Below are 19,780 nucleotides of genomic sequence, written 5' to 3' on the forward strand. Positions count from 1 at the left end.
TTGAGCGGCTTATATTTGAGGGGGCGTGCAAAAAGTTTTGTGCACACGCAGAGGAAATCAGCGCGCAAGCAAAGAGATCCGCATGCTGTTGGCTATTACATTAAAGCTATCTCGACTTCTAATACTGCGCTGACGACATTTGTCATTGAAATGACGCCACAGGAAGATCTGTGTAAAAAAAAAAAAGGCCTGCCACCACAGCTGGAAAAATCCTAGAGGAAACACTGTAGTGCATATAATTAACTAAATTTTGACATTGATCATTGTGGCAAAGGGGCGTGGCAGAGAGCCGTGGGAACGGAGTGAGGCCACCGCGTAAGTGAATACACCTGCGGTGCGCACCTGCCTCGGATCCCACGGAAGGAGCTCTGGACAATAAAAGGAGGAACGATGGCAGAGGAAGCTGAGAGAGGACCGGGCCCGGACATATTTTCCTTTTGTTTTCAGCTTGTTGGCAGTCTCCGTGAGGAGCTGCCGTACGTTTGTTTTGGTTTAGACGGCAGTCTCCGTGAGGAGCTGCTGTTCATATTATAAATAAATATTTTAAACTACGTCGGTTCTCCGCCTCCTTTTTCCCGGCGGCCAAATGGCCGTAAACTTTATTACAATCATAACTTATACAAAAACCTTTCTATAAATGGAAATGAAATCCAAAATAACTGAACTCCTTACCTTCAGGCACACAGTGAACACCGCTGCCGTAGTATCCAGGTTTACATACGCAGCAACGTCCACTGCATTCAGCAAACTTGGAGCATTTTTGTCCACCACACTGCCCAGAGTTGTATGTAAATACTGTTAAAACAAGAACAACAGTCATTTTGGCTCAAGAAAATCAGAGTTAAAGGGACAGATCACCCAAAAAAAAATTTATTTCATGTTAGACACAATAAAGAAGATTTTTTTCATTTAAACATCCAAACAACACAAAAACAATGTAATATATATTTGCTGACTTGTGTATTTCCATTATCCTAAATCAGGGATGTGCAAACTCTGTTCTTGAGGGCCGGTGTCCTACTGAGTTTAGCTCCAACTTGCTTCAACACACCTGCCAGAAAGATTCTAGTATGTCTAGTAAGAGCTTGATCTGCTGCTTTAGGTGTGTTTGATTAGGGTTGGAGCTAATCTCTCTAGGACACTGACCTTCCAAGACTGAGTTTGGACACCCCTGTCTTTAATGTTTGGAGGGCTGGGTATTGAGATCGATACTTTTGGGGCACACAATACTAACTAGTCTCAATACTCTTGATACTACAGAGTATGTAAAATGTCTTGTTAATCGATACAGTGTTTCAATACCTATATAACTGAACTGAAGTAAATAAACTGATGCTGGCACACTAGATTAATTAATTCCATTTTAACTTATTTGTGCCGAGTTATTTGTTTGGTTACATTTTGTTTGTTTATGCTTTTATGAGTTTGACTCATAGACTTTAAAAGATATGGACGTAGCACCTGTGACGTCACCCATAGGTTTCTGAAGAGCGCAAATGAAGCTACAAGTAGGCAAGGCCATTTTGTTCGTGCGTCATCACACCGACCTTGGGGTTACCAAAAACGGGCAAAGAGGCAGGGCATGAGAGGCTACAGCAGGGATGTCAAACTTAATTCAGTTTAGGTCCAACCCTAAACACACCTGATCAAACTAATTGAGTCCTTCAGGCTTGTTTGAAACCTACAGGTAAAGCTGCAGTCACACTGTGCTTTTCCTCCTATAGACTTCCATTCATACGCAAGCGAATGCGTCAGACCGGAAACGCAGAGTCATGCGTCAAGTTTCGCAGGTTGCTGCGGTGCAAAGTTCAAGCTTAGTGAAGTCTGACCTGCGAAATCGCGTCACTAGACTGCGTGAGACCAATCAAGGATTAAAACCAGACCTCTCAGGACAGAAATTTAAAACAAGGAGCAATCGCTCGCTTTTTTAAATGTCTAAAAAGCTTGTTTAATCCCGCTCCTTTTCGCAGCGCCACACGACAAAATGACGCATGCTCAAACTCTAATGTGACCGCAGCTTAAGTGGGTTGGAGCAGGGTTGGAATTAAACTGTGCAGGGCTGCGGCCCTCCAGGAATTGAGTTTGACATCCGTGGGCTACAGGCTACAGATGTCTGCTAGCATTTTGATTAGACAAGCTTTTCTTTTGGAGAAATGCCTAATACTTCATTACCTGCAACTTGTTTGTGTTCTGACCACGTGCTTGGTTGTACATTATTATCAATAAAGTGTTTAGACTTTTAAAAACACTGTTGTAACAGATTGAGCCACTAAACATTGTTTTTACGACATTTTTCTTCAGGAGGAAAACATTAAGAACTTCCAAATATTTTAATGTAGTCTGTGTTAGTAAATGCAAGGCTATTTATGAAATACGGGCATAACACTATGACAAAGTTTGAGATAACTGTGTAAAGTCACATGAAACAAAACGAAAATGCGATGTATATGCTGAGTTCAGCGTCTAATCAGCCGGAATCACCTGAAGTGACGAGACGGCGACCAGCGAGACCTAGCTGTCACTCAAGTGGCCACGCCCTTAATTATGCAGACTTTTTATCAGCTGTAAATTTGGCCAATTTAGCATAGCTATCAGTGAACACCTGGACTTCCTGGAGCCAGCCCCTAAAGGCAAGTCGATGAATTGCAGTTTCAGTTACTTCCGTATTGGCTTCACAAGGTAGAGAGGGAACTTGCCAGTAGGTTTGACTCCATTAAAGAAAAAAGAAAAACTGGAAAAAATTAGATGTATAATGTAATCTTGTTAAACTAATATTATGAACTTGGCTTCGGAAAAAGTATCGAATTGAACCGGTATCGAATTGAAAGTACAGTATCAGTACCAGTATCGAAGATTTTAGTAATACCCAGCCCTAATTACATAAAATAATGTTCTTTTTCTAGCACAGACCAATCATTTCGCCTCACACAACATCAATAACTATGTTTTCACCCACCAATTTTTATGCACATTTTGGAATATTGCATAAAAAAATGTTTAAATAAAAACATATACAAGATGCGTTTACATTTTGAAAAATGAGCTTTTGAGAAGGATAAACTTTTTATTCTATAAGAAAAATGCATGTAAACCGCAAAAGAAACAGATTTAATGAATAAATTCCAGCATGCGCATCAGTGTGTGTGACGTGATTTAGTTTAAGAAGTGATGATGATCAGATAAAAATGTGGGTGATGGTACACAATAATGTACTTTACAAAATTTCCAGCAAATTCTGAAATGCTGTTTGCTAATTGTAAAAGCCCTCAATCGTTAGTCCATCATCACAGGGTTTCAGTATTCTTATTATTCTTTTATTATTCCCTTCAAACTGTTTTGAGCATCTGTCTGCGCTCCCAAAAAGTGTCTCAAAAGCAACTGCATTGGGTTCATTGCGTTTCGTCTTCTGAGGCGCAATTTATTTATTAGGGAAGAAAGAAGACCACGGTGACTTTTCCTACTGCACAACATTTAGTTTTTCTTTCTGATTTTTGCTCCAGTTTACCTGGCTGTGATGATTGTGTTCTCTTTGTCTCATTGGATGGAAGTGCTGCTTTATTCGCAAGTGTTTTCATGCAATATTCCAGTTTTGCCCATAAATTTAATTTGCATGCTTAGATAGAAACATACCTAGTGTGTCGCCAGGAGCCATTTATTGATTTGGACTATTTTTAATCTTAATGATTATTGATTTGCATTATATGAATCACCTCAAACAAGGCTAAAAAATCTGCTAAAAAAATCTGCTAAAATCTTCTTTAATGTTCCACTGAAGAGAAAAATTCATCTATATCTATAATAGCTTGAGGGAAAGTAAATTTACCGTAAATTTACATGTTTGGGTGAATTATCCCCTTAATGATATCAGTAAATAAAGCATTCACTCTGACCGTCGACCTGAATGTTGTCATCATTTTCGATCTCCACCACCTGCGGGTCTTGAGGTGTGAACTGAACCGTGTGCACCTGGATGGGCGGAGGGTGTTCCGGATGATGGTAAACCCCATCCAGGTTCTCCTGCTGGACGTCAGGATACACTTGCTGTTGCTGGTTTTGGGTTTCTGATCTCCTGAGTGAATCCAAAGGCAAGTCTGGCACTTCTCCAGGCGCGATGTTTGTGAAGTGAGGGAACGTCCCGATTTCATACACCCACACGCCGCGCTTTCCGGAGTTCGTCTGCCTGGAAAACACATTCAAAAGCATTCATGGAAAAAACATGGCCAAAGTACATTGACACTGTAGGAATAGTGTATGTGGGAGATTCTAGACTTGATTGTTCGGCTTATTGAAAAACTAAGAATGAAGATAATTATAAAAATAATAATTAATTTATTGATACAAATCATATTTATCTAATTCTAACTTTTTAATTATTATTATGATCATTATGATATTTTAAGTGGTGTTAGGCAACTATAATTGTAGTCTGATTTAAGTCAATTATTAAATACATTTGAATAAAATTTGTATTAAAATTAGGCATGCTCCTATTAGGATTTTTGCAGCCAATACTGAGTACTGGTTCCTTGTCATAGTGATCAGCCGATACTGAGTACTGATTTAAATGCTTTAAGTTTAATGATGCATTAAGCACATTTTCCCTCTAAGTATGATACTCAAATGGAGATCTCGCCTTACCTAAATGAATTAGTTTGGTTTTTAAATGGTTTTACCATTTAGGTGTAAACATATCATGGCTAGAAGCAGGGTAAATAAAATGTTTGCACCTGCAACAAAGAGTGCAACACTAGCAAGTCGCGCCAATAGACTGTACACTGCAAAAAAAATGCTTTTCTTATTTAGACTTTTTGTCTTGTTTCTAGTCCAAATATCTACAAATTCTTAAATCAAGAAGCATTTTCTAGACAAGCAAAACATATTGTCTTGCAATCTGCCAATGTGGTAAGCAAAATAGTCTTGTTTTTCGATTTGTGATAAGATTATTTTGCTTACCCCATTGGCAGATTATTTTGCTTGATTTAAGCAAACGATCATCTCATTTTGGTGTATTATTTTTTAAAACAAGACAATATGTTTTGCTTGTCTGGAAAATGCTTCCTAATTTAAGAACTTTTATACATTTGGACTAGAAACAAGACAAAAAATCTAAGTAAGAAAAGCATTTTTTGCTGTGTATAAACAGAGGTCACACCTCATCTGTATATATTTTAGCTCTTGTGATGCGAGTGAATCGATCGTTTACGCCAAACATCATTTATCTTTTTACGTGTTGTGACTCCTGTACGCTATGCATTATATAAGGGAATGCACAGAGGTATAAACAGAGGTCACCCCACATCAGTATATATTTTAGCTGTTGTGATGCGAGTGACTTTATCGTTCACACCTCCACATCATTTACCTCCTCACATGTTGTGGCTCCTGTACACCTTGTATAATATACGGGAGTGCATGTGCGTCTTCCTTTGCTTGCTAACTCATAAACAAACACCAGTGATCGGTTTATGAGATCGGCCAGATTGGCGAGTACCGATCAAGTCATTTAATGTGATTATCGGCCGATACCGATCTTCAGCCGATCATTCGGAGGATCCCTAATTAAACACATTGCAGGAAATAGTGAATGTGGGGGATTCTAGAATTGCAGGTACATTTTGCATCTCTAAGATAAACATTAAAAGTTATCTGTAAAAATAATATTTGTATTGTATGTGTATTTTGGGTGGACTAATATTATTTTTAGTAATATATAACCTCAAGGAACATATTAAAATAACCTGAAAAAAATCAATGTCATGGCCCACTAGGGCTGTGCAATTAATCGATAATCCGATTTCGATTATGGCTTCCAACGATTATGAAAAACCATTAATCGAGATAAACGATTATTCCATTATTCACCGCCCCCTGTCCAGTTGTCCTCACATGTTGCTCTTAAAAGCGTGAAAGACCGCATGCTTATGTGCGTGTGGCGCGCAGACAGTCAGAAGCATGCGGCCTGCACTTGGTCTCATTCGCACACTGTGACGAGCAGAGAGCACATACATCTAAAGTCATTAACGTGAGCGCTTTAATGTTCAAATAGGTGTCAAAACGCGTTTAGTGATTATTTATATTAACCCTCATTTTGTAATAAACAAACGAGTTGAGAATCAAAAGACACGTGAAAGCGAAACCATTAAAGTGACAGAGCACAGCTGCCGCCTGTTTTATCATGATTAATAAAACAACGAGAAAATCCCTCTCTGCTCTTGACTGAAGACTTTTGTAGCTGAAGTGTTTTTCTTACGGTGAAGATGCTAAAAGCAAAGTTTGTTTCATATTTTTATTCTACTGTATTTATTTTTCTTTCCCTTGCAGGGAGGAAAATAATATATGCAGTTGAAGTCTGAATTATTAGCCCTCCTGAATATTAGCAACCTTTTTTCCCCAATTTCTGTTTAATGGAAAGAAGATTTCTTAACATAATAGTTTTAACCATTCATTTCTAATAACCGATTAATTTTATCTTTGCTATGATGACAGTATATAATATTTTAGTAGATATTTTTTTTAAATACAAACATTCAAATTCAAAGTGTGATTCAAAGGCTTAATTAGGGTAATTAGGCAAGTCATTGTATAACAGTAGTTTCTTCCGCAGACAATTAAAAATATATATTGCCTAAAGGGGCTAATAATATTGACCTTAAAAGAGGTCTCAAAATATTTAAATTTGCTTTTATTCTAGCCAAAACAAAACAAATAAGCATTTCTCCAGAAGAAAAATATTAGAGGAAATACTGTTAAAATTTCTTGCTCTGTTAAACATCATTTGGGAAATATTTATTTTTAAAAAATTCTCAGGAGTGCTAATAATTTTGACTAATAATCTAAATATATTATTAATAAAACTAATAATCGTGATTACAATTATGACCAAAATAATCGTGATTATAATTTTTCCCAAAATCAAGCAGCCCTATGGCCCACTGAAAACTTCTTAATTTTAAACTGAACTTACTCAGGCAAGTCCTTGACAGACGCCTCTGTGTCCTCTGTGTTGCGATAGTACAGTTCTTGTGTTTTGCTGAAGCCGGCGTGCACTGTGTATCCACTCCCGGTGCTCTGGAACTGGATTGAGTCTCTTGGGTAGAGAAGAATTGCGTAGGACGATGTCTCCACTGAAGCGATGACCAGCTGAAATGTGTTCCTCTAAGTAAAAACAAAAACATGACCGATAACGTTTGCATTTTTGTGCAATCAACTGCATTCATGGTTGTTCACATATTCAGTAGTATGAAAAATTAAATGTCAAACTAAAAAAATAGTACACCCAAATTAATATATTATTACAGTTTTTTACAATGGCTATGACACTTTTTTCAATACATTTAACAAGTTTGCTAAACTCTTAACGCAGTAACACACCTAAAATACACAATTGGCAAAACAGTTAATTTTATGCTCAAAATCACACATTGTAAACTAAACCTCTAAACTACTTTTCAAAATACAATAATAAACGAACACACTACACCATGTCTAACAAAACACTGCAATCATGTTTCAAAATGAAATTATTGTTCAAAACACAAACACATGTTCTCTTCCAACATAAACATTCAGTCAGTCATAACACACTGACAATAAAAACACTATCATCAGCTGACATTACAGAAACTGCATTAGTTTATGTGTCAGCTCTGCCCTTATATTTGAAGTCTCGTTACAGTTTTGTTTCGTTGGGTTAAGTAAATGCATGCATTTTCTTTCGTTTACGGCAAAAATTCTATACAAAACAAAGAAAAAAATTGCTTTATAAAATTTACAGTTTATGTAAAAAAAAATACAGACACAGAATTTCTGCAGTACAGACTTTTTTTGCAGAAGGACATCACTGCAAACAGGAAAAGCACCACAATTATAATAAAATAACAAAGTAATCTTCTATACTGCCCGGTCTTTTACCACATGTTCTCATCCACATTATACTTGATATCTTCTGTGGCCCGGCACGGTAACTATGGCCCTTTGGCCTATTATGTTTTTCCTATGGCGACATCCCCAGCCTTGTCAACATTGAAAATTTCATGTGGTACTTGATTGGCCTCTAACTTCATGACTCTCTGAAAGTAATTAGACACAGTGTATGCAAATGCTGTACTGTATATGTACTGTATGTACTAATGAACTCCAGGTTTAAAGAGTAGTTTACTGCAAAACACACTGTGTATAATACAGTAATGACTGTATTGCATAATCTTACATGGACGTATTGGTGACAGAGTTCTTTGATGTTCCTTCCAAAAACCTCAAGAGTCCTCTATTAGAACATATGATCATGTGATTGGAAAAACCAAAACAAGACATGAGTGTGCTTTCTAGATGGGAATCAGCTGTCATATATATATATATATATATATATATATATATATATATATATATATATATATATATATATATATATATATATATGTGAGACTCATATTGCAGTTTTATATATATATATATATATATATATATATATATATATATATATATATATATATATATATTTTTTTTTTTTTTTCAGTTTCCAATGAGAAACAGCATATTGCGGTTATATAAATAAATAAAGAAATATATATATATATATATATATATATATATATATATATATATATATATACATTTATTTATTTATTTATGTAACCGCAATATGCTGTTTCTCATTGGCAATTGAATAAAATACAGGGAATATATTTGTGTTTCAATTCACAATTAGAACAGCTGTTCACTTTGACTTTATCCTATATAATTTCTGTTTAGAACATGGTGTTATCTGTTCTGACATACTGTGTTAAAGCATTTGTAAATTTGACTGTAAAATTACATTGTTTTGTTCTTGGTTGTGTTTGTGTGTAAAAGAAGTTAAAGCATTTTAAATTTGTGTTAACTGGATGCATTTTGTGTCAAAACAACAAGAAATGTGTTAATTGTATAGCCCACGAAGACGGAGCTTGTGCTAATTGTGTTAAGAGTTTAGGAAACTTGTTAAATGTATTGATAAAAGTGTCATAGCAATTGTAAAAAACTGTAATATATTAAAGGCAATAAGTCCGAAACTTCCCAAAATTCTCCTTCTATTCTCAAATGGGATGGTGGGCCAAATCAAAGGTTACCCTTACTTGTTACCCAGGCCCTAGTTTGGGCATCTCTGTTATATGCAGAAGAAGCTTTAACTTTCAGTAACTCTGTTCAAGCAATTCCGGTGAACTTTACGCCATCCAAAATTGACGCATTCACGGTTTGTTTTCATTTAAAAATCAACAATCTTCACAGCCTGATTGATCTGGATTAAACTCCATAACACACAGGTGTCAAACTAAGTTCCAAAAGGGCCGCAGCTCTGCACAGTTTAGTTCCAACCCTAATTAAACACACCTGATCAAACTGATTGAGTCTTTCAGGCTTGTTTGAAACCTACAGGTAATGCCGAGTTCAGACTGCATGATTTTCAAAGTAGTCGTGTCACAGATGTTTTCACAATGCTTGACTATCTGGGCTAGCGTTTCATCGCTGATTTGTTTACACTGCAAGATGGATCGGCGACAGGGACTTTCACATTGCATGACTTTACTATAGGAAGAATCGCCGACAACTTTGTCCAAACTACGTCTCACAGCCAAAAACACGTCGTATATCTTTTGTTATTAACTACATAATGAGAGAGAAGCCTTTAATGGGGTAGAACATGTACATGTTTGCTCACCTGGGTTTAAAGGGAATTAGCCATTTCTCCTCAACGTTTATAATAAACTAATTTCTTTCTGTATGAAACGTCAAACAGACACAGTTGCTTCTGAGTCCTGTCAAACCTCCACTAGTTTTTCCTCCATTTCGTGGGTCCAAATAAACCGAAAAAGAGCGCTTTTAACTTCTCCCCCAGCCTCCCGCTGGCCTGCAGCAAGTATATACACACGCACACACACACAAGTGAAAGCTGCTCTCTCATTGGCTGTAGGCGATCGCTGATGTTATTTTCAGTCAAAACCCAATTCACACGGCATGATTTGAATCGCCGACAGCTCCAGATATTCAGCACGCCAAATATCTCACAGGAATCGGCGACTCATCGGCGATTCTCTCAGATCGCGTCTTTGATCGTTCATACTGTGTGATTGTTACTCACGTGCACGAGCAGCGATTTGCCTGTGATTTCAGGCATTTGTCGGCGATTTCTCAAAACCTGTCGGCGAGCCAAAATCAGGGCTAAAATCACGCAGTCTGAACTAGGCATAAATGTGTTGGAGCAGGGTTGCAACTAAACTGTGCAGGGCTTCAGCCCTCCAGGAATTGAGTTTGACACCCCTGCCATAGCACAATGTCTTTAAAATATGAACATTTATTTTACCACAGCATTTTCAGAGTTCCTGCAGTAGCCTGCTGCTCATGATGGTGCTCGTGTTTAAACGGCTTTTCATCTTATTTGACACTTCAATAACTAAATAAATGCTTAAGTGTGTTTAACCGGTTATATTGTAATTACATTACAACATTGTTGCTGTTAAAGAAAAAAAAACACACTAGCTGTGCATATACCCCATTGACTAAACTACTAAATGTAAATCTTACTCTTATGCTGTGCTCCAGACCGTCTCCTCTGCTCTCTGCCTTGTGAGAAGCCACATCGAGCCACGTAACCACTAGAGCATGGATGGGGTTCACCAGGTCGTCCTCAGGAAAAGCTCTATTAATGTGATCGGCCGCCTGCTGCAGAAGAGCCGTACTAAAGTCCTGCCGGAAAAACACCTTTCCTACACCGTCACTCGTGTCCAGGTCGCCTTGAAGAGCTGCGATCATTTTAAAACTGGCCGGCATGTTTTCCAGATACTCCGATTCTCCTGTCGGCTTCTCCAGAGCAACAAAGCCATTGGTGTTGATCTAAGTGTGAAATAAAGAAGAACTAAGGGTCATTCACACATGCATCTCTGTGTCTAAAAAGTCAGTGTTTACAGTCAGTTACAGTGTTTAAAAAAACAAACTCCTCTGCTATGTTAATGACAAATAAATCAGTCACGCCAACTTGCTATGGTAAACAGAAACAGAACGCTGAGCTCTTCTGATAGGCCCACTGCTTTGGAACTGACATTGATGAGTGGTGCTGAGTGTATAAGTTCTATATATATATATATATGAGCAATTCCATGAAAATGTCAACCTTGCCATTAAAATAAAAATTTTCATTAAAGTAGCAAAACCGTTTCTACATTTTTTGCGCAGACAAGTGTTTTACAGTGCAGGGCTCAACAATAAGGACTGCCCGATGGCCCGGGGCCAGCGTGTGAGATGCTCGGGACAGTAGACAGGATCGTTACTGGCCCGATCGGGCCACTGATGCCCTGTCACTAAAGTTTAATTTGCCTGGGACTATTTGTCAATTGAGTGAAAAAACAGTCAGAATAGAGAAACCGTTTGCGTTTTTTTAAGTCTTCAAATGCTACCTTCTCAGTTCCTCTTATCTGATTGGATATTGTGAGCATGTTATTTTTTTCGTAACAACCAGTACAGCGAAGAGACAGCAACATGGCGGCATCATCAAGTGATGATGCTAAAGGAAAATATTTATTTTTAACATCTTGGAAGCAAACGTTTATGAGGGTACGCCACGACTAAAAAAATTAAGTGATGTTTTGTACAGTTTGCCGTCAGTTTGGCAGGTCAGCCATCTTTTGTTTTGCAATAAAATACCTGCACATTTTGCTACTTTTGTTTGCAAAACACTTTGAATTTTGCTCATTAAACATTTATTAACGTTTTTTAAATAATTAAATTCTAGATTTACAAACATTTTGACACATTTCTTTTTTAAATTTGTGGCTAAGAAATAAGTATTGACTTTTTTTTTGGTAGGGCCAGTGAAAATATTGGAAGGGCAAGTAAAAATCTCAACCACTGGTCCGATCGGGCCAGTTGAAAAAATCCTTAGCGTTGAACCCTGGAGTACTTTAAAAATACTTTAAAATGTCTCTGTCAATGTTTTCAAACTATTATATTTGATTTACCAAAGTCAAACAAATGGCAATTTCACATCCGTCACATCCATAACGAAAAAGTGTCACATCCATAACAAATCTTTTCCCTCAAAAATGCAAAAATGTCAAAATAAAATAAAATCAATCCGTTTTGTTCTATAAAGAGCAAACTCTTATCCTTTTGTTCAGCATTATTTATTTTGGGTTGTGCAGTTTAATTCACAGAATATCTACGAAATATGTTGTATACTGTAAACTCGCAGACTTTTTTTGTCACATCCATAACGCTTGTTTTTTTTCCTCATTTAAAGTATAAAAATGTTCACAGATTGAATTTTTTTGATCCCATAACTCTGTGGTTAGTTGTTTTGGAAAATATAAACAGATGGTTCAATATAATGTCAACGTATACTTTCTCTGCAAATTTATGTTTTGAATTTCAAATGTCACATCCATAACGCTGGAATCAGCCATATATATATATATATATATATATATATATATATATATATATATAATTACTGCATATATATATATATATATATATATATATATATATATATATATATATATATATATATATATATATATATATACACATACTGCATATACTGTCCCTCTACGCTATGCTTTGATTAATGTTTCTCATGCAAATGATGAAAAATTATTACTGTACTTAAACTTTGTATTCTGAGACCACAAAATAAATATGATAGACCATAGTATAAAACAACCCAGTACTGGGAAACACCCATAAACACTCATTTACATGCACACACAAATTCATAAACCCACGCCAGCGCAGATAGAACATGCAAACTCCACACAGAAAATACAACTAGCCCAGCCGGGACTTGAACTGTCTTGCTGTGACGCCACAGTGCTAACCACTGAGCCACCGTGCCGCCACATCCAAACATATAACTGCTAAAGAAAAACACTATATTTTCTGACAAAAAAGCCTACATAATAAAACAAGTACAGTTTGTAGTGAGGAATGAATGAGTAAATGTTTAGCCCATGTGTATTTTAATGGGTTGTACTGTTCAACACCTCACTAAAACAGATGTGCTGCCTTAACTGCATTTCCAGATGTTGTCAGAAGGCTACAACACATGCACTTTGTATTCAGCAGGAGATCCTATAAATCTTGATGAAGAAAGGTTTGTTCACATGATTAATTTAAAGGGACAGTACACTAAAATATATTCATCTACTTATCATTTGCTCACTCTGAAGAGCACTCAAAAAAGGTTTTGCTACTTATTTAAACTACTTATGTAAAATAAGCTTAAACGACAAAATTCTTGAGATTTATTTTGGGACAACTTAATTGTTTTAGGTTCAATCCACTTAAGTTTGTTAAGTTAACTTAATCGATTTGTGCTGGCACAACATTAATTGTGTGGAACCTTGCATTAATAACAGTGTGGTTTAAATAATTATGAGTTTTTAATTTTTTCTATTGAACACAAAAGAAGATATTTTGAAGAATGTTGTAAACTGGTAGTCATTAGATATCATAGTAGGGGGGAACACTAGTATTGCCAATGGCTACCAGTTTACAACATTCTTCAAACTATCTTCTTTTGTGTTTAATTGAAGAAAAAAAACTTCATTACAGAATATTCATTTTTGGATGACCTGTCCATTTTAAAGTAAGCTTAAACTATCTGCACTTTTGCAAACTACATTTCAACCAACAAAACATTATGTTTCGCAAAGAGGCGGCCGTGTATTGGCCAAAAAATACAAAAAATAAAAAGTTCAAGACCTTAAAAAACACAACAGCCTGGAAAGAAAAAGAAAATACTTGTCCTGGAAATGGAAACTGGCAAAGCAGACCTGTGGGAAAGGAAGCGTTCAAGGAATTGTAATTATAAATGTTTTTGTGAGACAAGTCCTCTGAGAAAATTGTACACGCAGATATACAAGTCAGCCAACATTTTAAAACTTTTAAAATGCTCCAGATTCTGACTCACTCAATCAATACACAGTTATGCAGGAATATATCTGGAGTATTTCACTACAGTCTGTCAACATCAACCAAAAGACAAAAATTCATTATTATTATTACCACAATTAGGGCTGAAACTTACAATGTAATTTTTCAATTTAATCAATTACAAAAAATAATTGAAAAACTTATGTAAATCGACGCTTCATTAAAAAAAAAGCACATTACTTTCTGTCTGTATGAGATTTATTTGATTTGCTCATTATATTTATTTTATGCAGCTTGTTTTTATTTTATCCTGTAACTATATTATTAGTTAATGCAGTTTCTAATGAAATTAAAATTCTATCGTTCCTTATACATCTTCCATATAAATCCCCACAGTGTTAGATTAATCGATTATTATAATAACTGATAGCCCTACTATTAATATTATCACTTGACTTACCTGTGTACCCACTTTAAATTCCACACATCTACACATTTATTATATGATCTCATTGCATTTTTTGGTCACACTTTATTTTGATGGTTCGTTTGTTGAATTAAGTTACCTTGGATCTACATGCTAACTAATTCTCATTAGATTATAAGTAGAAAATAGGTTGGGGTTAAGGTTAGTGTAAGCTGAAATGTACTTGCATAGTTTTTTATAGTCAATTAATTGCCCAGTATCAACAGATATTAAGCAGACAGTCTACTAATACTTAAAATAAAGTGTAACACATACAACAATAAAGTGTGACCAAATAAAGTGTTACCCATGTTTTCCTCTCTCTGTATTTTCCTTCATTTAAGTTTTGTGTGATCCTTATCCCTCTCCCTCTTTCTTTTTTCCTGTACGTGCATTTGTTATTTTTACTGGTTGTAGTTCATGTTTTGCAGTAATCTATGCGCTTTTATGTTTTTAATTTTGCACGAAAAAAGATTTTGTGATCAAAATGTATACACTAAACTTGTTGTTGATTCAAAACAATCAATTTGTCACTAAATTCTTAATGAAAATATCAAGTCCTGTCTTATATTTATGCAATAAAACATACTTCTTCAGTTTTCACATAACTTGTCCCAATAAAATTACCATCTCTAACAGTCAGAGATAATTATTTGAGACAAAAAGCTTTTAAGTGTGGTTTATTCATAAACTAATTTCGAGAGGATCACGTGCTTATAATCAACACGGCTGGCTCCTTGTTAGCTCCGTAATCAGCCCTATTAAATGATTACGGAAGCATTATAAATACCCTGAGTTTTCCACTCCAGTTATCTTCGTCTTGAAGCTCCCCCCTTCCACCCCTACATCCTCCCACTTTTTCTGATCGGGCGACACGGTGGCCCAGTGGCTAGCACTGTTGCCTCACAGCAAGAACACCGCTAGTCCAACCCATCGGGCTGGTTGGTGTTTCTGTGTGGAGTTTGCATGTTCTCCCCGTGTTCGCGTGGGTTTTCCCCGGGTTCCCCGGTTTCCTCCCACCGTCCAAAAACATAAACCATAGCAATCGACTAAAACAAATTATCACCCAATACAACCTGAGTTTACACTTCTCACGGTGACAAGCAGGGGAGTTCTCGAGACCTACCTGACCTCGAATTCCCCTCTCGCCCTTCTAACGGGAGGGAGCCCCGGGCTCGAGGATATTACGAGCTCAGGGCTCTCTCCCGGGACAGCATGCCAAATACGCTTTATTGATTATCAGCTAAGTGTGAACTCTTGAAATTGATTTAAAACGTAAACAAAAATCTGTGATGAAAAGTCACAAGGAAACAAGACTATGTTGAGTTTAATTTAAAGCATTGTTTGATATTTGTAATGGAAAATAACACAACTAAAATATTTGTGCAGTGCTCAAAACAACAAAGGGATTATTTACAAAAAATTAACATTTGCATAAAACACAGCAAATGCTATGATTTAGTCATGCTGCTATCTAACATGCTCATGGTGTGTAGACTGGCTAATAAACACCCACTCTGATCGAGGCAAACCTAAAAAAACACAACGCTGTTTGAAAACCTCTTGAAATGACCTGCGAGTCAATTAGCACTGGACCACAGCATTTTTTTTTTTAAAGAGCGGCATAATGAGCGGTTTGTCTGAGCAGCTGCCAAATGTACTGTTGTAGTTAATGAACTGTTTTAAGTGAATCAGATGGGCAGGAAAACACAGTAACAACAAACAGCAAAGCAACTGCAGCATGAACATTTCTCCTTTATAATTTCTGTTTCTTTTAGAAATGCCCTCAATGAACTTCAGCCACTGACAGAGACTTATTTGGTTATAAAAATATTGCCACTGAGCAGGTGTTGTGAGAATTTCAGCTGTGCATTTTAAGTCACCGGCTAGACAAGACGTCCCATTTTGGTATCTTCATTAAGTTATTTGTATACAATAGCAAGTAAATAAAAAGCATAGCATCTACTTTAATGTTTCAATCACTTTAATAAAAATTAAATAGTTAATTACATTAACTACAAAAATAAACCAAAATACTTTTTCGGACATGCACCTTCTAGTAAACAATAGTAAAAACGGGCATCACGGTGGCACAGTGAGTAGCACAATCGCCTCACAGCAAGAAGGTCGCTGGTTTGACCCCTAGCTGGGTCAGTTGGCATTTTTGTGTGGAGTTTGAAAGTTCCCCCTGTGTCGGTGTGGGTTTCCTCCGGGTGCCCCGGTTTCTTCCACAGTCCAAAGACATATGGTATAGGTAAATTAAATAAGCTAAATTGGCCGTAGTGTATGCGTGTGAATGCAAGAGTGTATGGGTTTTTCCCAGTGTTAGGTTGCGACTGAAAGGAGAGGGGTCTGGCTGCAGAGCAATCTGAGCTGCATCCAATGCTTTTTAATGGACTCACCTAACCCCACCCCTAACCCTACCCCTCCCAGTGACGTCACTAGCTCCATTGAGTGCACTAAGTCTGACATTGCATGACTGAGAAATGCAATCTCAGCTTGCATCATTAAGGCTGCATCCAGATATTATTGACTGGAAGGGCATCCGCTGTGGTGATTAATAAAGAGACTATGCCAAAAAGAATATAAATGAATGAATATGACAACTATTAAGTATTTTGTGGTTTAAATAACATTTGGTTAACATTCCTATAAGTCAGTGGTTCACAAAGAAGGGGTCTGGACCCCCTTTTATAAGATATAAAAATCTTAAATGTGTAATTAAACTGTGAGAATTAACATATTTTTTTATAACATACAGAAGATAAAAATAGTATTTAATAGTTACATAAAAAACAACATACAAATAAAGTGTCGGTTAATATTAAATTAAAAAATGAAAAAGAAATTGTATGGTTGTTAGACTGTTGCACTTTTTTGTGTTGTCAATATGCTCGTGTTTATATAGTTCCTTTCGGTGTGTGTGCTCGGTTGTGTGGAATGTTTGTAAGTTTATAACCACCTTCGATGATATCGGGGGTTGTGAGTCACTGGAATTGTTATTTTGGGGGTCACCGGATGAAAAGTTTTAGAATCCCTGATAAAAGTTACAAAAAGGTAATTTCTAAATATTGTTTAAACATTTATGTTCATGCCTTTCTTGGTTATGCTAAAACGGACAAAGACTTTAAGGGAATGTTTCAAGTTATTTTGAAAATATTATATGGACATTTTCCCCAGCAACCAACGATTTTAAAAATACTATTAAAATGTAAAATAACAGTTATTTAGATTAATGTTTTTGTCCTAATGTAAAAATATTAAAGAAAAAACAAGTTTGAACAAATATCCTGTTAGGATCACTGGAAAAGTGATTGTTCATAACTTTTTTTAGAGCTCCTTGCTGAAACATTCTAAGAATGTTAACCAGAAACACCAAACAAACATATAGGCAACTTCAATTAAACTACCCAGCTAACAATCAATTTTTTTTTTACAAAAAAAAAAAAAAAAAAACTCAATGCAATGTTCTGGAAAGGCTATTTTTTGATTACAGAGTTTATACAGGAATCAGATAATGAAATTTTAGACTCTTTCCATACATTTTACGACCTTATAACCACTTTCAAGCGGAAACACTAGCAAGATTTTACTTACAGTACTAAATATTAATGTAAAAAATTATTCCAAAACTAAAACATTATTCGCATATTGAATAAAAGTCTTTTAAACCTAGCTAATTAAGCACGTTGGCGCCTAAAGAACTGCAGAAATAATGGTGTTGCCTTGATTAATGCAGTAAAGAAGGCAACATGATGTCAAATCTAGCAGGATTTCATAAATTACACAGCATCCTCATATTCGCAGATTAAATTCATGCAAACTTTAATTAAAAATTATACAAAATGTAACACCTTGCAAAATAGCATTTAAGAGTTTTTAATACTTTTAAGGGCCTTCAATTTCTCTTCATTGATTTATCAACTTTTAATACTTTGTAAGACCCTGCGGACACCCTGGATTAGCAAAATAGAACCAGGGAGTATTCACAGTACATTTTTATTTAGTTTCCAAAAAACGAGAACCTAGCAGGAACTATAAATAATGTCAGTGGAACATTCAATGTTTGCTGGGTACTACAAAGTTCTGACCTTTAGTATTATTGATTAAAAGCTTATTTAAATAGAGACTGATTTAATAGATTAAAAGTTACACAAACAAATAATGAATAAATGAAAGAATGTTATCAATATTGTGCACTGCAACTACATGAAAACATACTCTGTTATAATAAATACTAGTGGTAATGGATCATAATATATTATAGTACTAGAATTAGACTGTAGTGATAATTTTATACTAACAACTATAATAATATAAACAAATTACCCAATGCTGTACTAAGCTTTCTACAACTATATAAATTGTACAATACACATATAGTTGTGCCATAAAAAACTAATTATACTAATTATTAGTATACTAAATTATATTAATGAACACTAGTATACTACTATATATTAGTTTATCGTTTGATAATACTGCTATGACATATTATTGACAAAGTAAAAATGTAAATGTAAATACTATAGTTTACTAGTATCAAAACAGTATAATGTTTACTGTAAATTACTATAGTATTTTTTCATGAAGAAACACGGTAACAACGATTTTGTAATGCATTATGAATACCATAGGGCACAAAAATGGCCATTTTAAGAGATCATTTCAAAGTATGCTATTAGTTGGCAGTTATTGCACAAAAGGCTTGCAATACAGCTGAAACAACATCTGCTATAATAGAAAACTCACGTAAATCTTGCTGAACTGCTCATCGTGGAAGGTTATTGGTTTATCTAAATTAACCTCCTGCGTTTCATCATTTCCTTCACGGAGAGACTGATCGCCTGCGTTTCTCCCGAATGGAAAAAGTTCATGTCGTGTTATTCCGCTGACAGACAACGTTAATCCAAATAAAATGACCCAAAATGGGTGTCTGTGCCCGTGCCGACCCATATCCAGTCCCAAACCGAGCCTGAAGCTGCCTGAGTCCGTGTCTGACTGACTGATGTCCGGTGAAGCAATCGCTCCTCCCTGACTGAGTGACCAATGTGGAGCTAACGTTACTCCAACCCTCACAGTAAAGTAAAAATATTAATTATTGTTGTACAGTGTCACTAATTACGCTACATTTATGTGAGTATACGCAGCTGTATGCCTTCTAGACTTTACGTTAGTCTGTGGAGGACTTCATTCAATCACTAGCGCAGTCAACGGTTATTATATTTATTGCAGTGGGGAGGAGAGGGGAAGGGGGGTTTGATGTGGGACATAACCTCTCAATACTCAAATCTCAGTTTCCTCCAATTTATATCGTAAATGCAAAATAATACGTGTAGAAACTATATTCAGTGACTGTTTAAATCTGCGCTGAGTCCATTGTCAGTGTCATTAAGGTACTACAGCCCCCCT

General features: G+C 35.9%; 1 protein-coding gene across 8 annotated transcripts in view; it reads right to left on the reverse strand.

Annotated features, from left to right (window-relative positions):
• nid1a (nidogen 1a) overlaps nt 1-19,371 on the reverse strand; it is a 73,008-nt gene extending 53,637 nt beyond the window's left edge. For all 8 annotated transcript variants that reach the window (XR_015506424.1, XR_015506419.1, XR_015506420.1 and 5 more), the window contains exons 1-5: nt 19,121-19,371; nt 10,558-10,866; nt 6,965-7,155; nt 3,891-4,180; nt 673-795 (exon numbers count right to left, since the gene is read on the reverse strand). Coding sequence is in view for 1 of the 8 variants with exons in the window: in XM_087279810.1 (XP_087135936.1) it covers nt 673-795; nt 3,891-4,180; nt 6,965-7,155; nt 10,558-10,866; nt 19,121-19,324 (1,117 nt within the window). In the remaining 7 variants the exon portion in view is untranslated. The remainder of the gene's footprint in view (nt 1-672; nt 796-3,890; nt 4,181-6,964; nt 7,156-10,557; nt 10,867-19,120) is intronic.
• Between the last annotated feature and the right edge of the window lie 409 nt (nt 19,372-19,780).

This window comes from Danio rerio, chromosome 13 (assembly GCF_052040795.2).
Source record: "Danio rerio strain M-AB ecotype USA chromosome 13, GRCz13ab, whole genome shotgun sequence".
In the NCBI taxonomy this organism is placed as follows: Eukaryota; Metazoa; Chordata; class Actinopteri; order Cypriniformes; family Danionidae; genus Danio; species Danio rerio.